This window comes from Diceros bicornis, chromosome 24 (genome assembly GCF_020826845.1).
Source record: "Diceros bicornis minor isolate mBicDic1 chromosome 24, mDicBic1.mat.cur, whole genome shotgun sequence".
In the NCBI taxonomy this organism is placed as follows: domain Eukaryota; kingdom Metazoa; phylum Chordata; class Mammalia; order Perissodactyla; family Rhinocerotidae; genus Diceros; species Diceros bicornis.
In genome coordinates this window covers 18737097-18761083 of record NC_080763.1, presented here as the reverse complement: position 1 = coordinate 18761083, position 23987 = coordinate 18737097, and the positions used below count along the sequence as shown (strand labels likewise).

General features: G+C 38.4%; 1 protein-coding gene across 2 annotated transcripts in view; it reads left to right on the top strand.

The window, feature by feature from the left end:
* The window catches only part of SYNJ2BP (synaptojanin 2 binding protein), a 36672-nt gene extending 12963 nt beyond the window's left edge, over positions 1-23709 (top strand). The window contains exons 2-4 of one of the 2 annotated variants that reach the window (XM_058567229.1): positions 13883-13965; positions 20350-20445; positions 22973-23709. In XM_058567229.1, the coding sequence (XP_058423212.1) occupies positions 13883-13965; positions 20350-20445; positions 22973-23113 (320 nt within the window). In that variant the 3' untranslated portion in view covers positions 23114-23709. Of the gene's footprint in view, positions 1-9401; positions 9539-13882; positions 13966-20349; positions 20446-22972 lie in introns of both variants that reach the window. The other variant, XM_058567228.1, reaches the window with a different exon arrangement.
* The last annotated feature ends 278 nt before the right edge of the window (positions 23710-23987 follow it).

The following is a 23987-nucleotide window of genomic DNA, read 5'->3' as shown; positions in this document are numbered from 1 at the left end:
TAGCTTACGGTCAATCTTTGTGAACATTACCTGTGCATTAGAAAAGAATGTTTATTCTATAGTTGTTGAGTGTGTTGTTCTATAAAGGTAAATTAGATCAAGCTGGTTCTTAGTGCTGTTCAAGTGTTCTATATTTTTACTGATTTTTCTGTTTACTTGTTCTATCAATTACTGAGAGAGAAGTGTTGAAATCAAGTGTTGAAATTATTTTTGATTTGCCTTTTTCTCGTTTTGATTTTTGCTTTATTGATATTCAAGTTCTGTTATTGGATGCATTTATATTTAGTGTTTTAGTATTCATGAATTGACTCCTTTTTTGTTAGGAAATGTCCCTTTTCATCCTTTGTAATATTCCTTATTCTGAAGTCTATTTTTTATGAGATTAATTGAGCCATTCCAGCTGGTTAGTATATCTATGTCCATCCTTTTAATTTTAACTTGTATTTACTCATGTATTTATGATTATTGGTTGTATTTATTTATTCATATAGATCCAAGTTTCCATTCAATATTATTTTTCTTTTGCCTGAAGAATTTCCTTTAACATTTATCATAGTGTAGATCTGCTTGCAACAAATTCTCCCATCTTTTGTTTTCTGAAAAAGTGTTTATTTTGCCTTACTTTTTGAAGGCTATATTCACTGGATATAGAATTCTAAGCTGACTGGTATTTTTCTTTTAGCATTTTAAAGATGACGTTTCATTGACTTATGGTTTGCATAGTTTCTGAGGAGAAGTCTATTGTCATTCTTATCTTTATTCCTTTGTACATAATGTGTCTTTTTTTCCTCTGACTACCTTTAAGATTTTCTCTTTATACCTGGTTTTGAGCAATGTGATTATGATATGCTTTGCTGTTTTTTCTTTTGTGTTTATCCTGATTGGAGTTTGTTGAACTTCCTGGGTCTAGTTTTTTTTTTTTTCCATCAAATTTGAGCCAATTCTTTCTTCAGATATTTTTTATGTTTCCCTTTTTCCTCTCCTTCTTGAACTCCAGTTATATATATATATTAAACCACTTGCTATTATCCCACGTTACTGTGGTTTCCCTACTATGTCTTCAAGTTCACTCATCTTTTCTCTTATGGTATCAAATTGGCTGTTAATTACATCTGGTGTATGTTTCCTTTCAGACATTATAATTTTCAAACCTGTAAGTTTCATTTAAAAAAAAAAATCTTCCATTTTCACGCATAGATCAATGGAACAGAATAGAGAGCCCAGAAATAAACCCACACATATATGGTCAATTAATTTATGACAAAGGAGCTAAGAATATACAATGGAGAAAAGCTAGTCTCTTCAATAGATGGTGTTGGGAAAACTGGACTGCCACATGCAAAAGAATGAAACTGGACCACTGTTTACACCATACACAAAAATCAACTCAAAATAGGTTAAAGACTTGAAAGAAAAATCTTCCATTTTCTCATTTTGTTTGACTTCCTTTAATTATTTCCACATAGTTATAATAGCCTTTTAAACATCCTTGCCTGCTAGTTTCATCCTCTATTATTTTTGGTTCTGTTTCTATTGATCAGTTTTTCTTTGATTATGAGTCATGTTTTCTCACTTCTTTAGCATGTTAATAATTTTTTTAATTAGATTCTAGATGTGACTATTACATCGTTGAGTGTCTGCATTTTGTTTTCTTAAATTAACATCATTAGTGTTAGATTGTTGAACTTTGTTTTGGCAGGCAGTTAAGTAACTTGCAGGTCAGTTTGACCTCTTTAAGGCCCGTATGTAAGCTTTTCTAGGGTAGTTGTAAAGTAGTATTCACTTTAGGGATAGTTTAGCCCTACAAATGAAATATGTTCTAAGTGAGTCTCCACTGAATTTCCAAGTGAATCACTGAGGAGTTCCACTTTGTCTGGTCAGAACTTGAAGATCTCCCTGCCTTGTGTGAGCTCTAAGAATTATTCAGCTTACAACTTCCTAGTTTTTGTTTGTCTGGCTTTGTGGAGTTTCACTCAACATATGCATGGCCTAGTACCTGGTAAAGACTTATGCAGCTACCTGGAGCTCTTTTTTCCTAACTTCCTCCTTTCCAGAACTTTGCCCTGCAACTTCCAGCAACTTCACCCTCCCCAAACACTGATCCCTAGTTTATCAACTCAGTGAAGCTGCTAGGTTTCTGCTTAGGTCCCACTCCCTGTGGTCGTGATCCAGAAATTGTCTCCATGCAGAAAGCTAGCGTGATCACAGAGCTACATTGTTTTAACTTAGCAGCATATTGAGAGGATGATATACCATGATAAAGTAGGATTTATTCCAAGAATGCAAAGATGATTCAATATAAGAAAATCGATGATGTAATACAACATATTAATAAAATGAAGGGGAAAACCCACATTATCATCTCAACAGATACAGAAAAAGCATTTGAGGAAATTCAACACCTTTCCATGTTAAAAACACTCGGCAAGCTAGGAATAGTCAGAAACTTCCTCAACATGATAAAGGCCATGTATAAAGAATTCACAGCTAACATCGTACTCAATGGTGTAAGAATGAAAGCTTTTCTTCCAAGATCAGGAACAAATCAAGGATGCCTCCTTTCACCACTTCTGTTCAACATGGTATTGGAAGCTCTAGCCAGAACAGTGAAGCAAGGAAGAAATAAAAGGCATACAAATTGTAAAAGAAGAAGTAAAATTGTGTCTATTCACAGATTACATGGTCTTATATGTGAAAACTAAATATTCCACACACACAAAAAAAACCTGATAGTATTAATAACAAATTCAGCAAAGTTTCAGGATACAAAATCAGTTGAGTGTCTATACATTAACAGCGCAAAACCTGAAAAGAAAATTAAGTAAACAATTCCATTTACAATAGCATCAAAAAGAATAAAATACTTATAAATAAATTTAACCAAGGAGGCAATAACTTGTAGATTGAGAACTACAAAATTTGGTTGAAAGAAATTAAAGACATGAATAAGTGGAAATATATCCCACGTTCATGGATTGGAAGACTTTATATTGTTAAGGTGACAATGCTATCCAAAGTGATCTGCAGACTCAATGTAATCTCTATCAAAATCTCATCAGCCTTTTTGCAGAAATAGAAAACCACATCCTAAAATTCATATGAAATCTCAAAGGACCCCCTAATAGTCAGAGAAATCTTGCAAAGAAAGAACAAAGTTGGAGGACTCACAACTTCTTGATTTCAAAACTTTCTACAAGGCTACAATATTCAAACAGTGTGGTACTGACATAAGGACAGATATATAGAGCAATGGAATAGAATAGAGAGCCCAGAAATAAACCCTCTCATATATGGTCAAATGATTTTTGAAAAAGTGCCAACACCATTCAGTCAGGGGAAGGACAGTCTTTTCAACAAATGGTGCTGGGAAAACTGGATATCCACATGCATAAGAATGAAGTTGGGTCCTTGCCCTACACCATATATAGAAATTAGTTAAAAATGCATCAAACACCTAAATGTAAGAGCTAAAACTATAAAATTCTTAGAAGAAAAGATAGGGAAAAAAAATTTTATGACATTGGGTTTGGTGATGATTTCTTGGATATGACACCAAATGCACAGGCAACGAAAGAAAAAAAATAAATACATTGGGTTTTACCAAAATTAAAAATTTGTGCATCAAAAGACACTTTAAAGAGAGTTAAAGATAACCCACAGAATGGAAAAAGATATTAGCAAATCATATATCTGATAATGGATTAATATCCAGAATATGTAAAGAACTCTTACAACTCAACAAAAACAAAAAAACCCAGTTCAAAAAGAAGCAAAGGACTTGACTAGGCGTCTCTCCAAAGAAGATATACATATGGCCAATAAGCTCATGAAAAGATGTTCAATATCATTAGCCTTGGGGAAATGCAAATGAAAACCACAGTGAGATACCACTTCACATCCATTAGAATGACTATTATCGAAACCCCACCCCCCCAAAAAAAACAACAACAAAAAAATGAAAATAACATATGTTGGTGAGGATATAGGAAAATTGGAACCCTGGGCATTGCTTGTTGGAATGTAAAATGGTGCAGCTACTGTGGACAACAGTTAGACAGTTCCTCAAATTGTTAGAGAATTACCACGTGATCCAGCAATTCATTTCCTAGATATATGCCCAAAGAATTGAAAGGAGGGACTCAAACAGTTGTATACCAATGTTCATAGCAGCGTTATTCACAATAGCCAAAATGTGGAAACAACCAAATGTCCAGATGACTAGATAAACAAAATGTGGTATATACATACAATGGTATAGTATTCAGCTTTTAAAAGGGATGAAATTCTGATACATGTTGCAACATAGATGAACCTAGGAGACATTATGCTAAGTGAGTTAAGCAAGACACAAAAGAACAAATATTGTATGACTCCACTTATATGAGGTATATAGAATAGGCAAACTCAGAGACAGAAGGTGTAATAGAGGTTACCAGGTGCTAGGAGGAGGGAGTAATTATTGTTTAATGGGTGCGGAACTTTGTTTAGTATGATGAAAAAGTTCTGGAATGGATGGTGGTGATGGTTGTACAGCATTGTGCATGTGTTTAACGCCACTGAGTTGTACACTTAAACATGGTTAAAATGTTAAATTTTGTTACGTGTATTTTACCACTAAATGAACAGTGAGTTGTGTGTCCCATAGAGTTTGATTTGATGTTATGTATATTTTACCACAAAATAATTAAATAAATAGTGGGTTATGTGTCCAATAGAGTTTGATTGATGTCTTGGAAAATTAGTGAGATTGTCTTGGGATAGTAAAAGCCTTCAGGTAGATAGGGGGAAAATAGGGTGTTTGTCCATCTGGTGTTCATAACTCAACAACTGGCTATCATCGTTGGTGTTAATGGACCATTTTGTTTCATTTTAATTATGTCCAGAATTATTTCCAGAATAACAGATTGTTCACACTGATCTTTTACTTTATAACTTTTAGATTTTATAGACAAGGATCTGAGTGGCCTGAAAGTAAGGAATAGGGACCCTGACTAAGCTGACAGAACTCCAGAATGACCAGTTCTTCCTCTGGGATATATTACCCTTGGGGACTGTCCTATAACCATTATCCATCCCAACATTGCTTATTCAGAGCCAGCCCAAAGACAAGTTGACTCCCAAGAGAGCCAGCAGTGCTTAGCAGACTTTTTTTCGAAGGCAGTTGTTCATCTTTTCTACAAAGATACAGTATAACAAAATGGATTAAAACTCACGCTCTGGAATCAAACATTCTTAGTCTCTTGGCTTTCGGAAGAGCTATGTGACCTTTTGTAAAGTTACTTAATCTCTTTGTGCCTCACCTTTTAAATACATCTGCAAAATGTAAGTAAGAATCACTTCATGTGTTTGTTGAGAAGATTAAATGGGATAATGTATGTAAAGTGTATAGCATTAGTACCTGGTACATATTAAATGCTCAATAAATATTAGTTGCTGCTGCTATTGCTGCTCTTATTCATCAACAAGCTCAAGGTCCAGACCCGGAGACGAGAGGAGTCCACAAGGAGGCATTTCTTGTTTAACTTTCCAAGGTTCTTATACTAGACACACTTTCTTTCTTTCCCAGTCCTATGGTGGTGTCATTCTTATGTCATCTTTACTTTTTTATGTTTCGACTTCTCTTCTAAATTAGAGACCAAGCATCCCATTTTAGTCTTGCCACATTTAAAAAATTTATTGGCACATTTTAACCAGAGTTCACTAAGCAATACTTCTTCATTCACTTTTTTAAAAAGTCCATTGAGTCCCAGTTTTTTCTTTCTCCCTAGAGAGGGAGAAAGAAAACCCCTTTTGGATTGTAGATGCCAGGAACAGAATTATGTCTTTTAGCTCCATAACACATTGTCATCATCGGTACGTGCAAGGTCCCTCTCTGGTTTCATTTTTACCCTGCATCCTTAAACCTCATCCTGTATCCTTCCCTCATAGGTACTCACTCTAATATGTCTTTACATGGCCTTAAATATGCATGCGTTTTTGTAAATAGGTAATATGTTTTGTGTGCATGGGTTTTTAATTTATCAGAAGATATTGTGCAATTAATATCAACATTACATTTTAAAACTCTGTTACTTTATATATGATTATTCAGTGCTTTTAAGTTTTAACTATATTTTAGTTATCTATTCCCCAAAGGATGGACACCTAAATTACTATCAGCACAAAACATGCTACAAATTAACATATTTTTGCATTACCCTTTATAGATAGGATGATCACATTGGTCCAAGCTGAGATACTTTTGAAATTGAAGGGGAGTATTTTAATTATGCTGGGACAACAGGTGTATATCAAGACTCCCAGACAAACCAGGATATGTGGTCTACCCTATTTATGGAAGATTTTCCTAGGACACAGCCAATAATCAGCAGATATGCAGTGGGATGGCCTTTCCCTTTCTGGTTCTTTCCAGGTGACATCTGTTGCAATTGGTTGGTGCGTGTGCTGGACTGATTGTCGCATATTTTGAATACCACCCTTGCTGGAAACTACTCATGAAGGGGATGTCTGGGTCACAGGTTATAGACACACTTAATTTCATAAGTTTTAGTTCCAATCCAGTAATGCCCTATTAATAGGTGGATGGACTTTTTAATTTCTCTGTCTTCCTGTATTTCAGGACTTTTCACACTTATCCTGTGTATTTATTCATCCTTTCTCCATCAAACTATCTAATGTGGGGCTATAGCAGGCACTGCTATTTTATTGACAACTTCTCTTAGCACATCTATTCAATATAGCAACCACCATGTACTTTATAAGGGATTTTTTCAGATTTTATGTTATTGGACCCTAAAGATTACCTTTTGAGGTAGAGGGGGCAGAATTTGTAATCCTTATGTTACAGAAAACAAAGCTGATGGTCAGAGATCCACTGACTTGTTTTAGTCCACATATCTGGTAAGTTATGGAGTTGAATTTATGATCAGGTCTTCTGAGTTTAATTTGCTTCTGCAAAATCTAAAAAGGACAGGGAAAAGGATAAATTTGTGTTTGTGGTTAAAGCAGGGACTGTCCAGTTAGCTTTATGTCTTCCTCAGAACTTAACACACAGTGCCTGACACATAGTAAATGATCAATAATTTTTAATGATCAGACGACCTGGGAATTATGTAGATATCCGTAGGGCCCAGGTTTGAGTTGGTAATACTGCTACTGAGGGCTTTGGTGACTCCTGTTTATTGCAGCAATGCTTCGAATTATAGGTAAGTTCAGTTCTGTAAATGTTCTGGCTGAAGAAAGGGACTTCACGTCAGTCCAGGAGTTCTCGTATTAAGTGCTGTGGTTCATTTACAACTGAAATAGCAGTAGGTTATAAACATGCCTATATAATGTGATTTCTGGTGGGGAGTAGACTGCTTTTGTTTGTTAAAAGAAAATTTTGGTAAGACATCTTCCACTCTCCTTTTTCAGACACTGTTTTGTAGCTTTAAATAACCAGTAGCAAAGTTCCTCCTCTCTCAATATTTTGCATTCAGCTGCTTATTAACACATGCTCCCTGTTCCCAAGATCCCCAGAGGCAGCTGTAGTGTTTTGTGAGGATGTTGGATTTCATCGAAAGATTTTCTCCAAATTGTTCCAGTATTGAGAGAGGCTGGTTGGCCTCAGCCTCCTTGCTCAAACCTGTCACGGTTTTGAAGTCATTTCAAAGCCTTCCATAATCAGGCTCCACTTACCTTTCCATCTTATCTCAAATAATCACCCACCATCGCCTTTCCAATACCTCCCACCCACAATGATACAAATTAAGAGTATTCTAAGAGAAACCATTTAGTAACTTACATTTTTAATACCCTACCCTTCAAGGAATTTGAAATAGTCATCTTCCAGAAGTAGCTCTTTCTTTCACGTGTATTGAACCCTGCATTTCATTCTCTAGCTGTAGATATTCTGTGCACAAGATATACTGTCTAAATTAGATGTTTCCTGCTGCTTGTCTCTTTGGCCATGTGTTTCCTTAAATCACAGATTGATTTGCCAGTGCTTATGTTGATACTGTGAACTTTACATGTAAGCTTTCATCCCACCAATAGGGAACACTTGTTAGAAAGCCCAGCTGTGTCTCTTTAAGTATTTGTTTTCTATTGAAACCAATAGTAGGCTAGTGATTATGGCTTTTCCTTCCAATTGTGCCACCAGATTTTTGTTTTTTAATTGTTTCCAACTATCTCCTTTCTCTTTGCACTGTCGCCCTGAATTCTGCAGTAGAATGTCTCCTCTGACATAAAGGAAACCCTAGGGAAGTTCCTTTTTTTTTTCCTTTTCTTTTCTTTTTAACGCACAGGTAAAATCTCTTTATAACAATGGTTTTTTGTGTAGTGAAATTCTTCCCCCAACTTAGTGGTTGGTCTGTGGAAATGGTACTTTCGTAGTCAGTTTTCTTTCTTTTTTTAATTTTACTTTATTGTGGTAAGAACATTTAAATGATATCTACTCTCTTAACAGATTAAGTGGACAAAAACACCATTGTTATCTATAGTCACAATGCTGTACATCAGATCTGTAGAACTTATTCATCTTGCATAACTGAAATTTTATACCTGTTTAAAATAGTCACTCACAGAAGTGAAGAATAGAACAGTAGTTGCTAGGGGGAGGGGGAAATGGGGAGTTGCTAATCAATGGGTAGTCAGTTTTCTACAGTGAATAAAACTTGGCAATCACTGTACCCAACTGGGTGGTTGTTTGCACTTGGGGTAGAAAAGGAAAGAAGAGTGAATTTGGTGATTTAGTCCTATCATGAAGCATCAGTTACCTTTCTAGTTCCCAGGTTTCCTGCCAACACCTGCACTACTGCCCCCTCAACTCAAAACAAAAAATTTATGAAACTCCCAAGACCATTTCTTCCAAAACACCACCATATACAAACTCTCCCAAAGATTGGGAGAAGAGAAGTATGGAGGGGAAGGTTTGGTTAGGTATCTCTCTCCCATTAAACTAAGAGCAGTTCATTTGCTAATTAGTTAAAAGTATAGTTTCTTCTCATGAACACAGCTAACCCTGTTATATTAATAGCAGGAAAGTCAAGAATTGCGTCCTCTGAATGCCACCGACAGAATCAAAATCAAATGTGAGCAGAAGCACGTCTTACAAGAATCACCATTATTCTTTCACTGAGTTCAGTTTCGATCTTTCTTTTTATATTCAACAAACCACATTGATCACTGTGTTTGTATTTTTAGTCCTCCTTGGTCTGAGTGGGCAACTCTGGGTGCTCTTGACCTTTGTTGGTGATGCTATTTGCTGACCTTGCTCATGACTGTACACCAGCTACATCACAGTCTGACTTGCCAGCCTCCTCTCCCCACTAGGCCTTTCCCCTCTCTCTCCTCTTCTTCTCTAATCTCTTTCTTTCTTCTTCACCCCTATCTCCTTCACAACTCCTCCATGATTTTCTCAGGGCTGGGCTTCAACATCGTCGGTGGGACAGATCAGCAGTATGTCTCCAACGACAGTGGCATCTACGTCAGCCGCATCAAAGAGAATGGGGCTGCAGCCCTGGATGGGCGGCTCCAGGAGGGTGATAAGATCCTCTCGGTGAGAACTGGCTTCGGCCTCCTTCACTGTCCGTTGCTCCCTAGACCCTGCTTCCTACCCCTTACCCCTTCCTTGGGATGATTCCTGCCTGATTATAGTGTTCAATGGGAGGGACCTTGATCAGTCATCTTTTCCAGCACTACCAAAGAGCATGGAGGATATTAACCTTACTTGACAGACAAGGCAAATTAAGTCCAGAATGTAAAATTACTTACAAGATCAAAAAACATGAAACAGGGAGGAGTGAGGAACTGATGTGGGGGAAAGAGACTTAAAACGCCCAATTTTTGTTGTTCTTCCATTATACTTTATCACCTTCCTTTGTTGATTAAAATACTAATGTGTCTTCCTCCAAAAGAGACTAAAAAGGAAGGTAGGAATTGTGTCCTTTTTAGTCTCAGAGCCCTTTTTCACCCATTATTAAGGTGAAAAATTGGAATGCAGTCTGATTTGGATGTCTGTCCACTGTACTCCCATTTCACTTTGCTAATGTCTCTAATAAGATACTTAATACATGGCAACCATTAATTATATTATTTTTGGACATTCTTCAAGGGCAAAGACCAGATGTTTTTTTAACCTTTTACATCCTAGCACAGTGCCCAATATGTATTTAACAAATGAACAAGTTAGGAAATTCAGACATACTTAGAAAGGTTGGCTGATCCAGCATATAAATATAGTATCATGGATGGTAATATCCCATTTTAATCCTTCTCACTGTTTGGCCTCTTTTCAGTCCATTAAGCTTCTCCTAGACCCTGTGTATTAATCTGTGAGACAGAGACAGTGATACTCTACCTTTTATCTCAAAAGGATATTGAGAAGTTTAGAAGCAGATTATTTCCTATAGCTGCCAGGAGACAGACATTCTAAAAACATGAAATCAACTTGAGTGTTACAGTAAGGAAAACTTGAGAGTGAGTTGTTAAAATAAAGGTATAGCATATAGTTAGAAACTATGCGGTTTATATTTTGACACATACTGCATCCTCTCCAGAACACTGGGGCCTGCGCTCCATGGGTGAAGAGGGACTTGAAAAGTATGGGAGTTTAGAAGAGAACCCTATCATTTAAAAAGCTTTGGTTAAAGGTAGATTATTGAAAAACGAGAATGGTTAGAAGTTTTTGAGTACTATATGCCAAGCAATATGCTGAGAACTTGAAACTTATTTAATATTGTAGTAACCCTATGAGGTGGGTACAATTATTATGCCTATTTTGCAGCTAAGGAAGCTGAGGCTTGGTGAGGTCAAGCAGTTTGCCCAAGGTCACACAACTAGTAAGTGGCAGAGGACTAAAACTTTGGTCTATCTGAATTTGGAGCCTCTACTCTTAACCAGTATATTGTACTGCCTCCTAAAAGGTAAATGAGGGGCTAGGATTAGGTATCCTAAATAGAAAGTTGCATGATGAATTAATAGTAGATTTTGTGTATGGTCTTATGTAGAAACTGACATTAGTCTTTGTATAAAGGGTAGGATTAGGGAAAAAACCTCAACATGAGAGGATTTATTAGACATAAGCTGAGATGAAGAGCCTTTCTTACGTGGGCCATTGCCTCACAGAGAAAAGAAATTATTGGAAGACCACTCAAGTTTTTAAAAAGAGTATGGTAGGAAATAAATGTCATTGAAGAGAAAAGTAGATAAATGTCATTGAAGAGAAAAGTAGTCTAAAAAACTCAGTCAGCTCCTTGACTTTAAAATTTATAGCAACGAGGATTTTATTTTATCAAAATACAAGAAATAGTACAAAGATCTATATAAGATATTAAATATTACAAATATATATAAGACATATTACAAAGAATGATTCAAGTTTATGTTGTGGCCAGGAAGACATGTGAAAGAAGAGAGAGGGAGATGCCAGGTAGAGAAAAAGCAAAATTATAAGACAGATACAGAAAGAAAGAAGACAGAAAGAGAAGAAGATGGCACATACACAAGAGGAATAGGTCCGCATATCCCTTCCATTCTATCTAGGGTTATATTTTTTGACTCCTAGTTTCCCTTCCAAGAGTTTCTTCCAAAATTATTCTTTCTAGATCCTGTTCCTTGAGAAACATTGCCTCTGTTGCCTGACTCACCATCCTATTCCCTCTCTATCCTTAAGTGAACTTGGTAGGCATAACCATTTAACAGTTAAATCTAGTCTTTAGCTCACTTTATCCCTTTGATGTACTTATGTACTCATTTATTATTGGCTTTGGAGTCTCTTTAAAATGATGCTAAATTATTTATTAGCCTATATTCCCATTTATTCTTTATGGGCTTTCCTGTTCTCCTCACGTGAGTTATTTTTCCATGTTATAAAATCTGCCCCAACTCTTTCTTTTAACTTTTGCTAGATAATCAAACTAAGACTATGTCCCCTCCTTAGCACATAGCCATTTTGGATAACTAAAAGAAATATCATTTAGTAATCTAGATTTCCTGTCAGTTATTATTGACTATTAAAATTAATCTTTCCATTTCTCCCTAAATAATGCTCATGTTTTATCTTAATTTCAAGTTCTAAAAATTAAATTACTACATGATTTATCATGCAGTCTACCCTTTCTCATCAAAAGTGAAATTTAATTTTTTGTGATCATTGTGGATGGTTTACACTAAAAAACAAAGAACAGAAATTTCTTTAACTAGTGAACGTAAATGATTTTTAAGGCCCTGTTGCATTTGATAACCATTAAACAAAAAATGATATTACCAATAGAAGAACAGACCTGAAATTGAGATGAGGGCTGGAGATTGCTCACCCAAAGTTTATTTTGTGTGTGTGATGGTGAGGATGATTTCATATTTGTATAGCTTACCAGGGAACCTGGGGAAATTTTATTTTTGTGAAGGAAAATATAAACTGTCTAGGTTTCTCATTTCCCCTGTGTGTCTACCTAAATGAAGGGAGGTGAATAGTCAATCCTCAGTGAACGCTACATTTTTATGAAGCTCAGGGTGATGTAGCTGATTATTATTCTGCAAGGATGAATGTTCCATTTTGACAAAACCCCTTATACAACAAAATGGCACAGGTTGGGCCGTTAGCTGCATTTGTATTCTCTTCAAATACAATTCTTAATTTGGTGAATGAAAGAGTTGAGTAGTCATCAGCATTTATCAACTATTGTACTTCATGGCCTGCGGAGCACTGTGCCAGGGGCTATGGAAAGTTAAAAGAAAATGAAAGACTTGTCTCTGCCCTTATCTTAGAAATCAGTGGGAATGACCCACCAGAAACACTCATCCAGTCAGCTGCAGAGACATTGAAATATACAGAATCCTTTAGACAAAGTGCCTCTAGGGAAGAGTCTTTGTCTTCTCATCTCTGTATCCCCAGCATGTAGGCCTGTAGCTGGCACAGAGTAAGCATCTAATAAGTTAATTGCTCTGTGAATGAATTATAGCATAACTGACTTTTCTGGTTGGGCTTGATTAATTGGAACTAGATCATCTATTTTTTTTTCTTCCTTCAACTTTGATGAAAAAAGAGACCCCCCCAAAAATTTGTGGTTCATTTCAGGATCTTGGTAAAAAGTTAAAATATTCAGAATATAATCTGAGGTCAGTGCTTATTAAATTGAGCCTGTTCTTTCTCTACATCGTATACATCTACATTTATGTTATCCTATAGTTAGAGCTCCTGTAACTATAACATTATCCTGAGATAATGTTAGATTATCCTGAGGCAATTCAAAATTATTAATCACCAAAGAAAACTAATTTTAACTCAGTGTACTCATTTCCTAAGGCAGGAAATTGGAAACTCATTTTTAAAGACTGCCAACATCGTAGTTAAAGCAAAAAATTATGTTTCCCCCATCCCAATTCTCTGAATATTTGGTCAGAAAAATTTTCTAGCATGTTACAAATTTGTCATATCTCAGGTTCAGTAAAACTTACTATGCCATGAGTTACAGAAACTGAAATAGCAAGTTTAGTTAGCAGTGTTCTAAGATTTCTCAGTTGAATAGCTGTTGGTACTAAAGGTGAGGTCCAAAGATCATCTGGTTATCACTTGGGAGCTTGTTAGAAATGCAGTCTCAGGAACCTTCCCAGACCCATGGGAATCAATGTCTGCATTATAACAAGATCCCTGGGTGAGTCTGTGACTAAAGTTTGAGAAGCACTGCTGTAGGCAAGTGTTTTTCATACCTTTTAAATTATGACCTGTAATAGGAAATACACACATATAATTGAAGCAGAGTTTAACAAAATAATACTTATCTCTTCTATATGTGATGCAGTCTGATATACTGTGTTTTCTTCTAATTTCACTTTTTTTTAAATTAAATACTGGTCTTGACCCACTGGATTGACTTCACTATCTTCTTTAATGAGTCAACAGACCTATATTCGAAAAATCACTACTCCGGTAAATGGAAAATCACTGATGAAATCTGTGGATGCATAGAGTATGTATTAAATAGGGTAAGTAGGCTGGGCGTGGAGACCAGTAAGAAGACCATTACAGGCAGTTTGAGTTAGCTTTAACCTAAACTTCAGAATTATCTGGAGGGCTTGTTAAAGCACAGATCGCTATGATGGGGCCTAATAATTTGCATTTTTAACAAGTTCTAGGTTAATGCTAATAATGCTGGTCCTGGGACCACACTTTGAGAACCTCGGGTCTATAATATTAGTAAGGATGGTGATAAAGAGAGTGGATTCTGTATATTTGGGGTGAAATATACAGAGCTTGGTGGTTAGTGTGAATTGGAATCTGTAGAAATGCTTAGAGGAGGTAAATATTGGAAGGCAAATTCTGCTTTGGAATAGAGATGACATTGTCAAGAGAGAAAGATCATAATTTGTTTTATGGGGCTAGTTTACCTTGAGCAAAGGATGAGAAATGGTTCTTTGAAAAAGAAATTCCCGGGCCAGCCCTGGTAGCCTAGTGGTTAAGTTTGGCGCGCTCTGCTTTGGTAGCCCAGGTTCGGTTCCCAGGTGCAGACCTACACCACTCATCTATCAGTGGCCATGCTGTGATGGTGGCTCACACACAAAATAGAGGAAGATTGGCAACAGATGTTAGCTCAGGGTGACTCTTCCTCAGCAAAAAAAATAAAAATAAAAAACAAATTCCCTTTGCATTTCTAAAAGGCCTCTTGTTTGGGGTTTTATTTTTTAAAAAGCAATTAAAGTAACTGTCCTCTTATATTAAAATACCTTTAGGCTTAACTGGGAGGGTTGAAAGGCAGAATTGGCATAATCGGCGTATGCCACGTGTAGCACCTTCTTTTGCCTGATGTCACCAATGTCATTCTTCCCTGTTAGCAGAAGGAGGCTCAGGTGAGGACCAAGATTACATACTGAGTCATTGGTAGGTGAGGCTGCCATTAGAGTCCAGGCCTTTCAGCTCCTGGTAATATTGAGAATGTGTCAGTCAGGCTTTAGAGAATTATGGCTTTTGCAGGGTGCACTCTGCAACAAAACCTCAGGAAATCATGTGACATTTATTGCACTCAAGTGGTGTTCAGAGTACTATCCAGGTATGATAGGGGTTGTAATGATGAGTTGAGATATAACCTCTCCAGGTTATTTATAGTAGAATGTAAAGTGATATCACATAAGACAGAGTTCAGTTTGAGCTTTTAGAGAGTCACACAATGTGGAGATTCTAAGAAGGAAATCAGTCACATCTGGTGGAGTTATCTAGAAAGGCTTTGTCAATGAAGTGGCACTTAACTAAATTCCTTTTTTAATTTAATGCTACTTCAATATATATGAATGAATAAAAATATTAATATATAAACACCTTATGTTTTTCTAGAACTCTAAAATTTTAAAAATGTATATAACATATTTGATACAAATGAAACTGCAAAACTAGTAAAAATTCAATTTACAACATTAATGTGATGGATAGTGATATGTTGCTGAAATGAAATCCTTGCTTACAATGTAAATTTCTATAGTTTAGTGTTTTAAAGTGAAGGTTTTGGGGCTGGGCTGCCTGAGTTTGAATCCTGGTTTTGCTACTTCCATTTTACATGCCCACGGACCAGTTGGCATGGCCTCCCTAGTTTTATCACCTATAAAACAAGGGTTCTTAACTTATAGGACTCTTTTGAAGACTTAAATAAGTTAGTGTGTGTAAAATGAATTAGACAGCTCCAGACATGATAATATACAACAATTTCTGGCAATTATTACTGACACTGTGGCAAAGATTACTTTGAACTCAGTATTCCTGCCATTGAGTGTCATGTAGTGACTCAGTTTTCCCACTTGCATTTCTCTTACTATGAAACTTGGCTCTGATATTGAGCTATGACATCTTTGGCATTCATTGACATGACTGCATCATGAACTTATTTGTTTGTCTCTAAGAGAAAATACCTGTTTCTTTAAAATGAGAAATACAGTTATCACATGGGCTAGATTAGTCAAGTGAGCGTTCTTACTATAATCAGCAATCTCACACCTGTTCTCTCCCCCCAGGAATTACCTAGAAAATTGAGTCATTGAGAATTCATTGTGATAGTTCTAGAAATCCTGAAGTTCTTTCCCTGTGGCATAGCTACCAAAAAAACTGAGGCATAATCAGAAGGTGGCTTGGTAGCGTGAAATCAAAGCCCATCAACTAGAAAACTCTGTATTCATCTCTACACTTAGGTAGCAGGACTGATCCTATTTAAGATCAATTTTGGAAGATAAATAAAATTTTTTAAAAGGAAAGGGTATTCAGATGGTGGATATAGCTTTTAAGCACAGGTATGAAGGTAACAATATATGTTTTATGTCCCAGAGTGAGTGAGTTCCGTGATTTAGCTAGAGCATAGGATATATGAAAGGGAGAAATGAGAGATTCAACTGGGAAGGTAGGTTGGAGCCATTTCCTAGAGGACTTTGCATACCAGAATGGGAAATCAGGCATCACTCTTTCTTCCCCTGCTCCCGGTTTTGTTTCTGTTTTTGAGCAGTAAAGTGGTATAAACAGAATTGTACTTTAGGAAGATTGATCTGGAGACATAGTGTTTGAATGGATTAGAATGAGGGAGGACCTAGAGGAAAGTAGATCAGAGAGAAGGTGAACACAGTAGTTCTTTTAAAAGTATCCACAGTTTAAAGAGAGAGAAAATAGCATATGAGAAATGTCATTATAGGATTTGGCAATATATTATCTGTGAAGATTGACAGAGTGCAGAGAGTTTTAAAATAGTCTCAAAATTTTAGTCTGAAGGAATGGTAGTGGCAATAAAAAGGAAATTGGGATAGTCTGGTTTGTGGGAATAAAGAGGCTTTGGATATGTTGAATTGGGGTCTAGCAGGATATCCAAGTACAGGCACCTGGCAGGAAGTTGACAAATCCAGATGTAGAAGTTGGGATAAAAAATTTGGGAGTTGTCTTACAGATTACAGTTGAAATTGTGAAAGATCACCAGGGGAGAGAAAATAAGAGGGCAGAAGACTACTAACATTGAGGACTATTTACTTACTTTAAGAAGGAAGGAAGGGTAGAGGAATCTGAAAAAGAATAGTTCAAGAACTAAGAGAGGGGCCGGCCCCGGTGGCGCAAGCGGTTAAGTGCGGGAGCTCCGCTGCAGCGGCGCCGGGTTCGCCGGTTCAGATCCCGGGTGCGCACCAACGCACGGCTTGGCAAGCCATGTTGGCGGCGTCCCATATAAAGTGGAGGAAGATGGGCATGGATATTAGCCCACAGCCAGTCTTCCTCAACAAAAAGAGGAGGATTGGCAGATGTTAGCTCAGGGCCGATCTTCCCCACACACAAAAAAAAAAAACTAAGGGAGCTGAGCGTTCAGAAGCTAAGACAGGAGAGAACTGCAAAAGGGAGAAGGTGATCTGAAGACTGAAAAAGGGCTCTAGGACTTGGTGACTGGAAGTCACTGCTGACCTGCAGGACAGCATGTTCTTCCTTCCTACCTCATTTATTATGAGATTATAAGGGAATAAAGAGTGAATAGATGCTGAGGAAGTGGAGGCAGTGCATACAAACAATTCTTTCAACAAGTTTTGCAATGAAGAAAAGAACAGAGGAGATGGGAAGAGGGTGATAGTGGGTTGCAAGAAATATTTGTATTGTTTCCTTTACTTTTTGTTAGTGTTGTCGAGTCGATTTCGACTCCTAGCAACCCTGTGGACAGCAGAGTGGAACCCTGCCCAGTCTTTTTGCACCATCCTCTCACCTTCTAATGCTATATCAGACAATGCTCTGGTACTGTTCATAGGGTTTTTGTGGCCAGATTTTTCAGAAGTGGGTGGCCAGGTCCTTCTTCCTAGTCTGTCTTAGTCTGGAAGCTCTGCTGAAACCTGTCCACCATGGGTGACCCTGCTGGTATTTGAAATACTAGTGGCATAGCTTTCAGCATCACAGCAACATACAGCCACCACAGTATGACAACTGACAGTTAGGTGGTGTGGTTTCCCTGACTGGGAAACAAACTTGGGCCATGATGGTGGGAGCGCCAAATCTTAACCACTAGACCACCAGGGCTGGCTGTTTTCTTTATAGATGAGGATAATTTTAGTTGAGAAGGAGCAGAGAGGGATAATAATTAAGGAATCAAGAAGCGTAAGTGACTGTTTATTATGTAAGGAGGCTAGAAGGAATGTGATCAAGAGCACTAGTGGATGGTTTAGCCTCAATAAAGGAAATAGATCTAATTCAGAAATAAGGGGAAAGCAGCAGTCAAAGGATATCAAGAAACTTGGAGAGGAAAGGAAAGAAATTGGAGAGAGTGTTTGTGAGAAGTTCTTAATATTCACAAGAAAGATAAGGCAAAGGAATGCTGAGAGGAGAGATGGGATTGGAGTTGGGGTTTGATGATAGAAAAGGTGTGGAACAGCTACCTCTGGGTATTCGTTAGGGAGTTCACCAGGTGAGTAGAAGGGTTGTAAGGATACAGGCTGGAGTCAGCTAGCATGGATCTGTGGTGGAGAATGTGGCTGTGTATTTTTCTCCAGGAATATTCAACTCAGTGATGAAAGGAAATGCAGTTGTGTTGCCCAGGACTGGAAAGATGGCAGAAGACCATGGGGACAAGGGTTCTAATAGTTTACCAAGTGCTTTCTTGAAATAATAATAGGAACTCTTAGATGGGTAAGGATGCAAATAAAGTCTAAAAATAGTAAAGGCTTTGATGAGGATAAAGAGGAAATTTAGTAGAGGAATAGGAAGTGTGAGAGGAATAGAAATTGGAGCCAGATTTTAAAGAGTTTTGAGATACTGGAGCTGAAGCATGACTACTGTTGAAGTCCAAGGCTTCTTGCCAACTGGTGACTAAAGTTAAATAGAGCTGAAAACTTTCATTTGGGAAGGTAAACAGTCTATAAGGCCAAAATATAGGTAGATTAATTCACCAAGGATATTGGCAGGAGATAGGGTGGAGGGACGATTATGAACCTTTTGGAGAAGACTGTGACAAGGAAGATGAGAGGGTTGAATAAGTCAATGTTTTGACCTTCAGCTGAGCAGAGAATAGTTGGTGAGTCAAGGTGGAGGAATAATAGTGCAGAAGGAAGAGTAAAATGCAGGGGTACTTTGATCTTCCTTCCTGTATTTAAAAACCCAAACCTTAGCTACTACGCTTACTATGACTTTGGGTAAATTACCTAACCTTGCTAAGCTTCAGTTTCTTCATCTATGAAAACAAGATAAAAATAATATCTACCTCATAGGATTATTGTGAGAATTAAATTAGTTAATGTATATAAAGCATATAGCACAGAACCTACCAAATAAATATATTAGCTGTTCTTGCTGCTGTTGCTGTTGTATAAAAGATATGTAGATCCTGCATAAAGTGGGCTGTGCTGTATCAGTCTGAGTACAGCATAAGATAGATATCACTTCTGGCCAGTGTCACTTCTGACCCTAAAAAGTATTAATACCAGTAGTCCTTCACATCTCTCACCTCTAAGTGGGAGGACTGACCTACAATGAAACATTTTTTAGGAGTTCATATCATCACAGAAATACAGTTTTTAGTAAATTTGAGGAGGATAGGAGTATCCATGGAATCAAAGGAAATTGTTCACAGTAGAACAAGACCAATAGAATGGGCTAGCAGATTTGCACCACATCAGAGTAAATTGTGGGAAAGTTTCATAGAGTTATATTTCTAGGGTTGAAGCTGGCAACGCCAGGGATTAGGAATATGAAGGATAGAGTAGTAAACTGGAAGATATGTTAGCTGTGGGGAAGCAGCTGCTGCTCATGGAAGACATGCAGGTACAGTAACAGAATCCCAAGTGTCAAAACGAGACAGGCAGTGGAGCTAGGAGGTAGGGGAGACTACTTTATTTTTTTTTTAACTTAGGAGCTCTTCAGATGGCCCATGTAACCTTAGTTCTAGGACAACATAGCTTTGAAAATTAAAGTTATTCTGAGGGCCGGCCCCGTGGCTTAGCAGTTAAGTGCACGCGCTCCGCTACTGGCAGCCCGGGTTCGGATCCTGGCACGCACCGATGCACCACTTCTCCGGCCATGCTGAGGCCGCGTCCCACATACAGCAACTAGAAGGATGTGCAGCTATGACATACAACTATCTACTGGGGCCTTGGGGGAAAAATAAAAAAGGAGGAGGATTAGCAATAGATGTTAGCTCAGAGCCATTCTTCCTCAGTAAAAAGAGGAGGATTAGCATGGATGTTAGCTCAGGGCTGATCTTCCTCACAAAAATAAATAAATAAAAATAAAGTTATTCTGAGTTCTAAGTAACTTTACACATTCTCCTAGCCCTTGGTGTAGGAGTTTGTTTTTTAAGAATTTGGTCACTTGAAAGTAAATGTTTGACTTATGAGAGTCCGCATTCTACCTCTCTTACTACTTTTCCCTGCTGTTTTTGACAGGTAAATGGCCAAGACCTAAAGAACCTGCTGCACCAGGATGCTGTAGCCCTCTTTCGTAATGCAGGCTATGCCGTGTCCCTGAGAGTGCAGCACAGGGTAGGTGGCATTTGCAGCCAGCAGCCTGGCACCAGGCTTTTATCCCATTCTGGTGAATGAGCCCTGTGATGTCGTCTTCAGGAGTGTGTCTGCCTTTCTTTTCTTTCACTCTCACTCTTTTGAAGAGCTTATCTGGCACAAGCAAGGGTCTTCTGGGACTTCTGCTTGTCATTAAAGGAAACTCGTAACAGTACGCATGCAGCCCAGGTCCTAGCTTCAAGGTAATGTGTCTTGAAGTTAAAGCTCGACATCCAAATTAAAATATATGAGGAAAAACTCCAAGCAGAATCGATTTTATTTTTTTTTTTTTATTATTTTTTTTTTTTGTGAGGACATCAGCCCTGTGCTAACATCCGCCAATCCTCCTCTTTTTTTGCTGAGGAAGACGGCCCTGGGCTAACATCTGTGCCCATCTTCCTCCACTTTATATGGGACGCCGCCACAGCATGGCTTGCCAAGCAGTGCGTCGGTGCGCGCCCGGGATCTGAACCAGCGAACCCTGGGCCGCCGCAGCGGAGCGCGCGCACTTAACCGCTTGCGCCACCGGGCCGGCCCCTCGATTTTATTTTTTAGTAGGGAAGGAAACGTATGCCTGCCCTTGAACATTTTTATTTATAAAACTGTAAGTACAGGGCCGGCCCCGTGGCTTAGCGGTTAAGTGCGCGCACTCCCCTGCTGGTGGCCTGGGTTCGGATCCCAGGCGCGCACTGACGCACCGCTTCTCTGGCCATGCTGAGGCTGCGTCCCACATACAGCAACTAGAAGGATGTGCAGCTATGACATACAACTATCTACTGGGGCTTTGGGAGGAAAAAAAAAAGAAATAAAATTATTAAAAAAAAAAAAAACTGTAAGTACAAAGAGGGTGGGTTTTCTGAACCCACTATGTGCTTTTACCTATCACTGCCATGAACCCCTTTTTTGTCAACTTGGTGACCCTCTTGACCAAAGCTCTAGTGCTCAAAGGAGAGCTCCAGGAAAAGGGAAATGGAATTGAGAATTGAGTGAAGGCAGCACCTATCCCTGCATCCACTTCTTAGTTCCTAGTGTTGTATAATTCTGATGGTGGGAAGAGAAGCCTGGGTAGACATAATTCCTCCCATAGCACCAAGGATTTCGGAGTACATTTACAACACAGGTTCAATGTGGCTACTCCCTCTTAAATTGATGCTGTCTTTGCCTCACTCAGCTCCTAAGTGAGGCTTCAGAGGCTGAAGCAGAGTTCAACAGGAGATAGTAAAAAAGTGGAGAGGGCAAGGCATGAAAGATCTCTGAGAAAACAGCCAGGGTTGCAAGCAGAATCTGGGTGTGAGAGATTAGAAAACAGTCAATGGGAGACATTCTTGGTAATCAGCTGCTTCTGCCCTGGCTCTTCTCTGTTTCTAAAACATGAGAGAATTTATGCAATAGATCAAGGCAAGTAAATATAGGCATACACTTCAGCTGTGATTAAAGTTCTTTTTGAAGGCATGTGGGAAATGATTTCCAAAGTTCACTTTTTAGGAAACGTCCATAAATAACTCCTAATAAAACAGATTCTTCTGGTCAGGGAATTGGCCTAGCCCTAAAAACCATGTCTTTCTATTGACCATGCCCCCTCAGGACAGCTCATCAGGAAATGAATGAAAGATGTAGAGGTGGGTAGAGGATAGAAAAGTAGTTTGTGCAGTCTTGCCTTTCAGATTGAGGGGTCAGAGTTTCATAGATTGTAATGAGGAGGTTAAACCTAACTGAAACAAGATGGCACCATAATTGTTGCACATTAGCTCTAAAAAGTTAATATTAAGAAAGACCACCTTTAAAAAAATGACTGAAATGAAGAAAGACCATCAGCCTCAAAAGGGAATGCTGAGACAATGGGAAATAATAACCACTAGGATATGATTTCTTTTTACTTATTTACCTCTGAGTCTTTTACCTCCATTTCATATAGGTTTCACCTTTATCTGTGTACAAAATAGGAGATGCAGGACACAACCCCATCTTAGGAGGGAGTGGGTACCTTTTGAGAATTAGAAAGTATTTCCAAATGATGGCATTGCACCTCTGTTAACATTGCTCAAATCGGCTCTTATTGCACTCTGATGACTGATAATCTTTCTAAGTAAACATTTCTAGGAAGATGGACAACCCCCAGCCCTGCCCAATAATTTCCAGGTTCCATATAGGATCAGTAGGCTTCATCTCATATCTTCATTTTCCTGATGATATAATACACATATAGCTTGGTGTAGGCAGTACAGAAACAGAAAGAGGTTATCTGACTTACCCTCAGTGGTCCCTTTAGGTCAGTAGCACAGCACAGTTAAATTCTCCCCATCAGACTTAGTTTGTTTCCAAAGAATCAGTGACACTGATGTATCAGCTCAGGACAAAGAGAGAGGACTCTTTCTGCTAGACAGTGCTTGGGGTTTACAGCTTTGGGTGGTCTGGAGACTGTAGACCCAGGTAATACGTCAACCTGAACGTTTCAGTTTTGGTAAACACATATTGGTCACTAGAGTTAACATTTTTCCTTGCCTTCTAGTTACAGGTGCCAAATGGGCCTATCGGACATCGAGGTGAAAGGGAGCCGAGTGGTATCCCCATAGCTATGGTGCTGGCGCCAGTGTTTGCCTTCACCATGGTAGCAGCCTGGGCCTTCATGAGATATCGGCGGCATCTTTGAAAAGCTTGCTTTCTTCCAGTGCTCCCGATGAAGATACATTTCTTTCTCTCACCCTCCTCCCCTGCCATTCTCCCAATCTTTCCCTCTCTCTGCACAGCCAACACATGATTTAAAGAGACTGCTACCCAACCAGAACCTTGCTATTCAACAGCTCCAAGTCCTCGTATTCTAATGGGAGAGTAAAGGCATTGTTTGAAGGAAAGCTGAAGAAAAGACTTGCTTAGAACAAATGAGGAATTGTATCTTTTACTAGGACCAGCCATAGAAGTTCAGCTACAACCCAAAGAGGGAAAAGTCCAGTCTTCCCATCACCACGGGTGATACCTTTTTGCTTAGCTGGCATGCCTCAATGGCCAGCGGTGTGACAGAAGAGGAAGAGAGGATTTTTCTTTTTAATGATCTTCCTTGGGAAGTTTTTGTGGCCTTTATTTAATTTCTAACTACATACTTGGGTGCCTATATCAAACAAAGTGTAATGAGGAGAGCATTTTTACCTTTTTACAAAAGCAAATATATGTACACACACATACATGCATATGCACATATGATAGTATAATAGTGATGCCTTACGGAGAATTAAAGAGGTGGAAAGCTACTCTGTGGTTTCTAGGTTTCTGATGTGAGGGATGATCTTAACTGAAGAATTTGATATATAGTGGGAGTGAGAGAGTGAGCCTTAAAAGAGGATGCCCAATCTGAGTCATTAAAAAGAAAAAGAAAACTGGAGCAACTAATTAAAAATCTTAGAACAATACTTCTTCTCATAATAGCTATGGTGAAGTTGAAGTTTGTTGTTGTTAGTGCCATCGAGTAGATTCCGACTCCTAGCGCCCCTGTGAACAGCAGAGTGGAACCCTGCGCGGTCTTTTTGCGC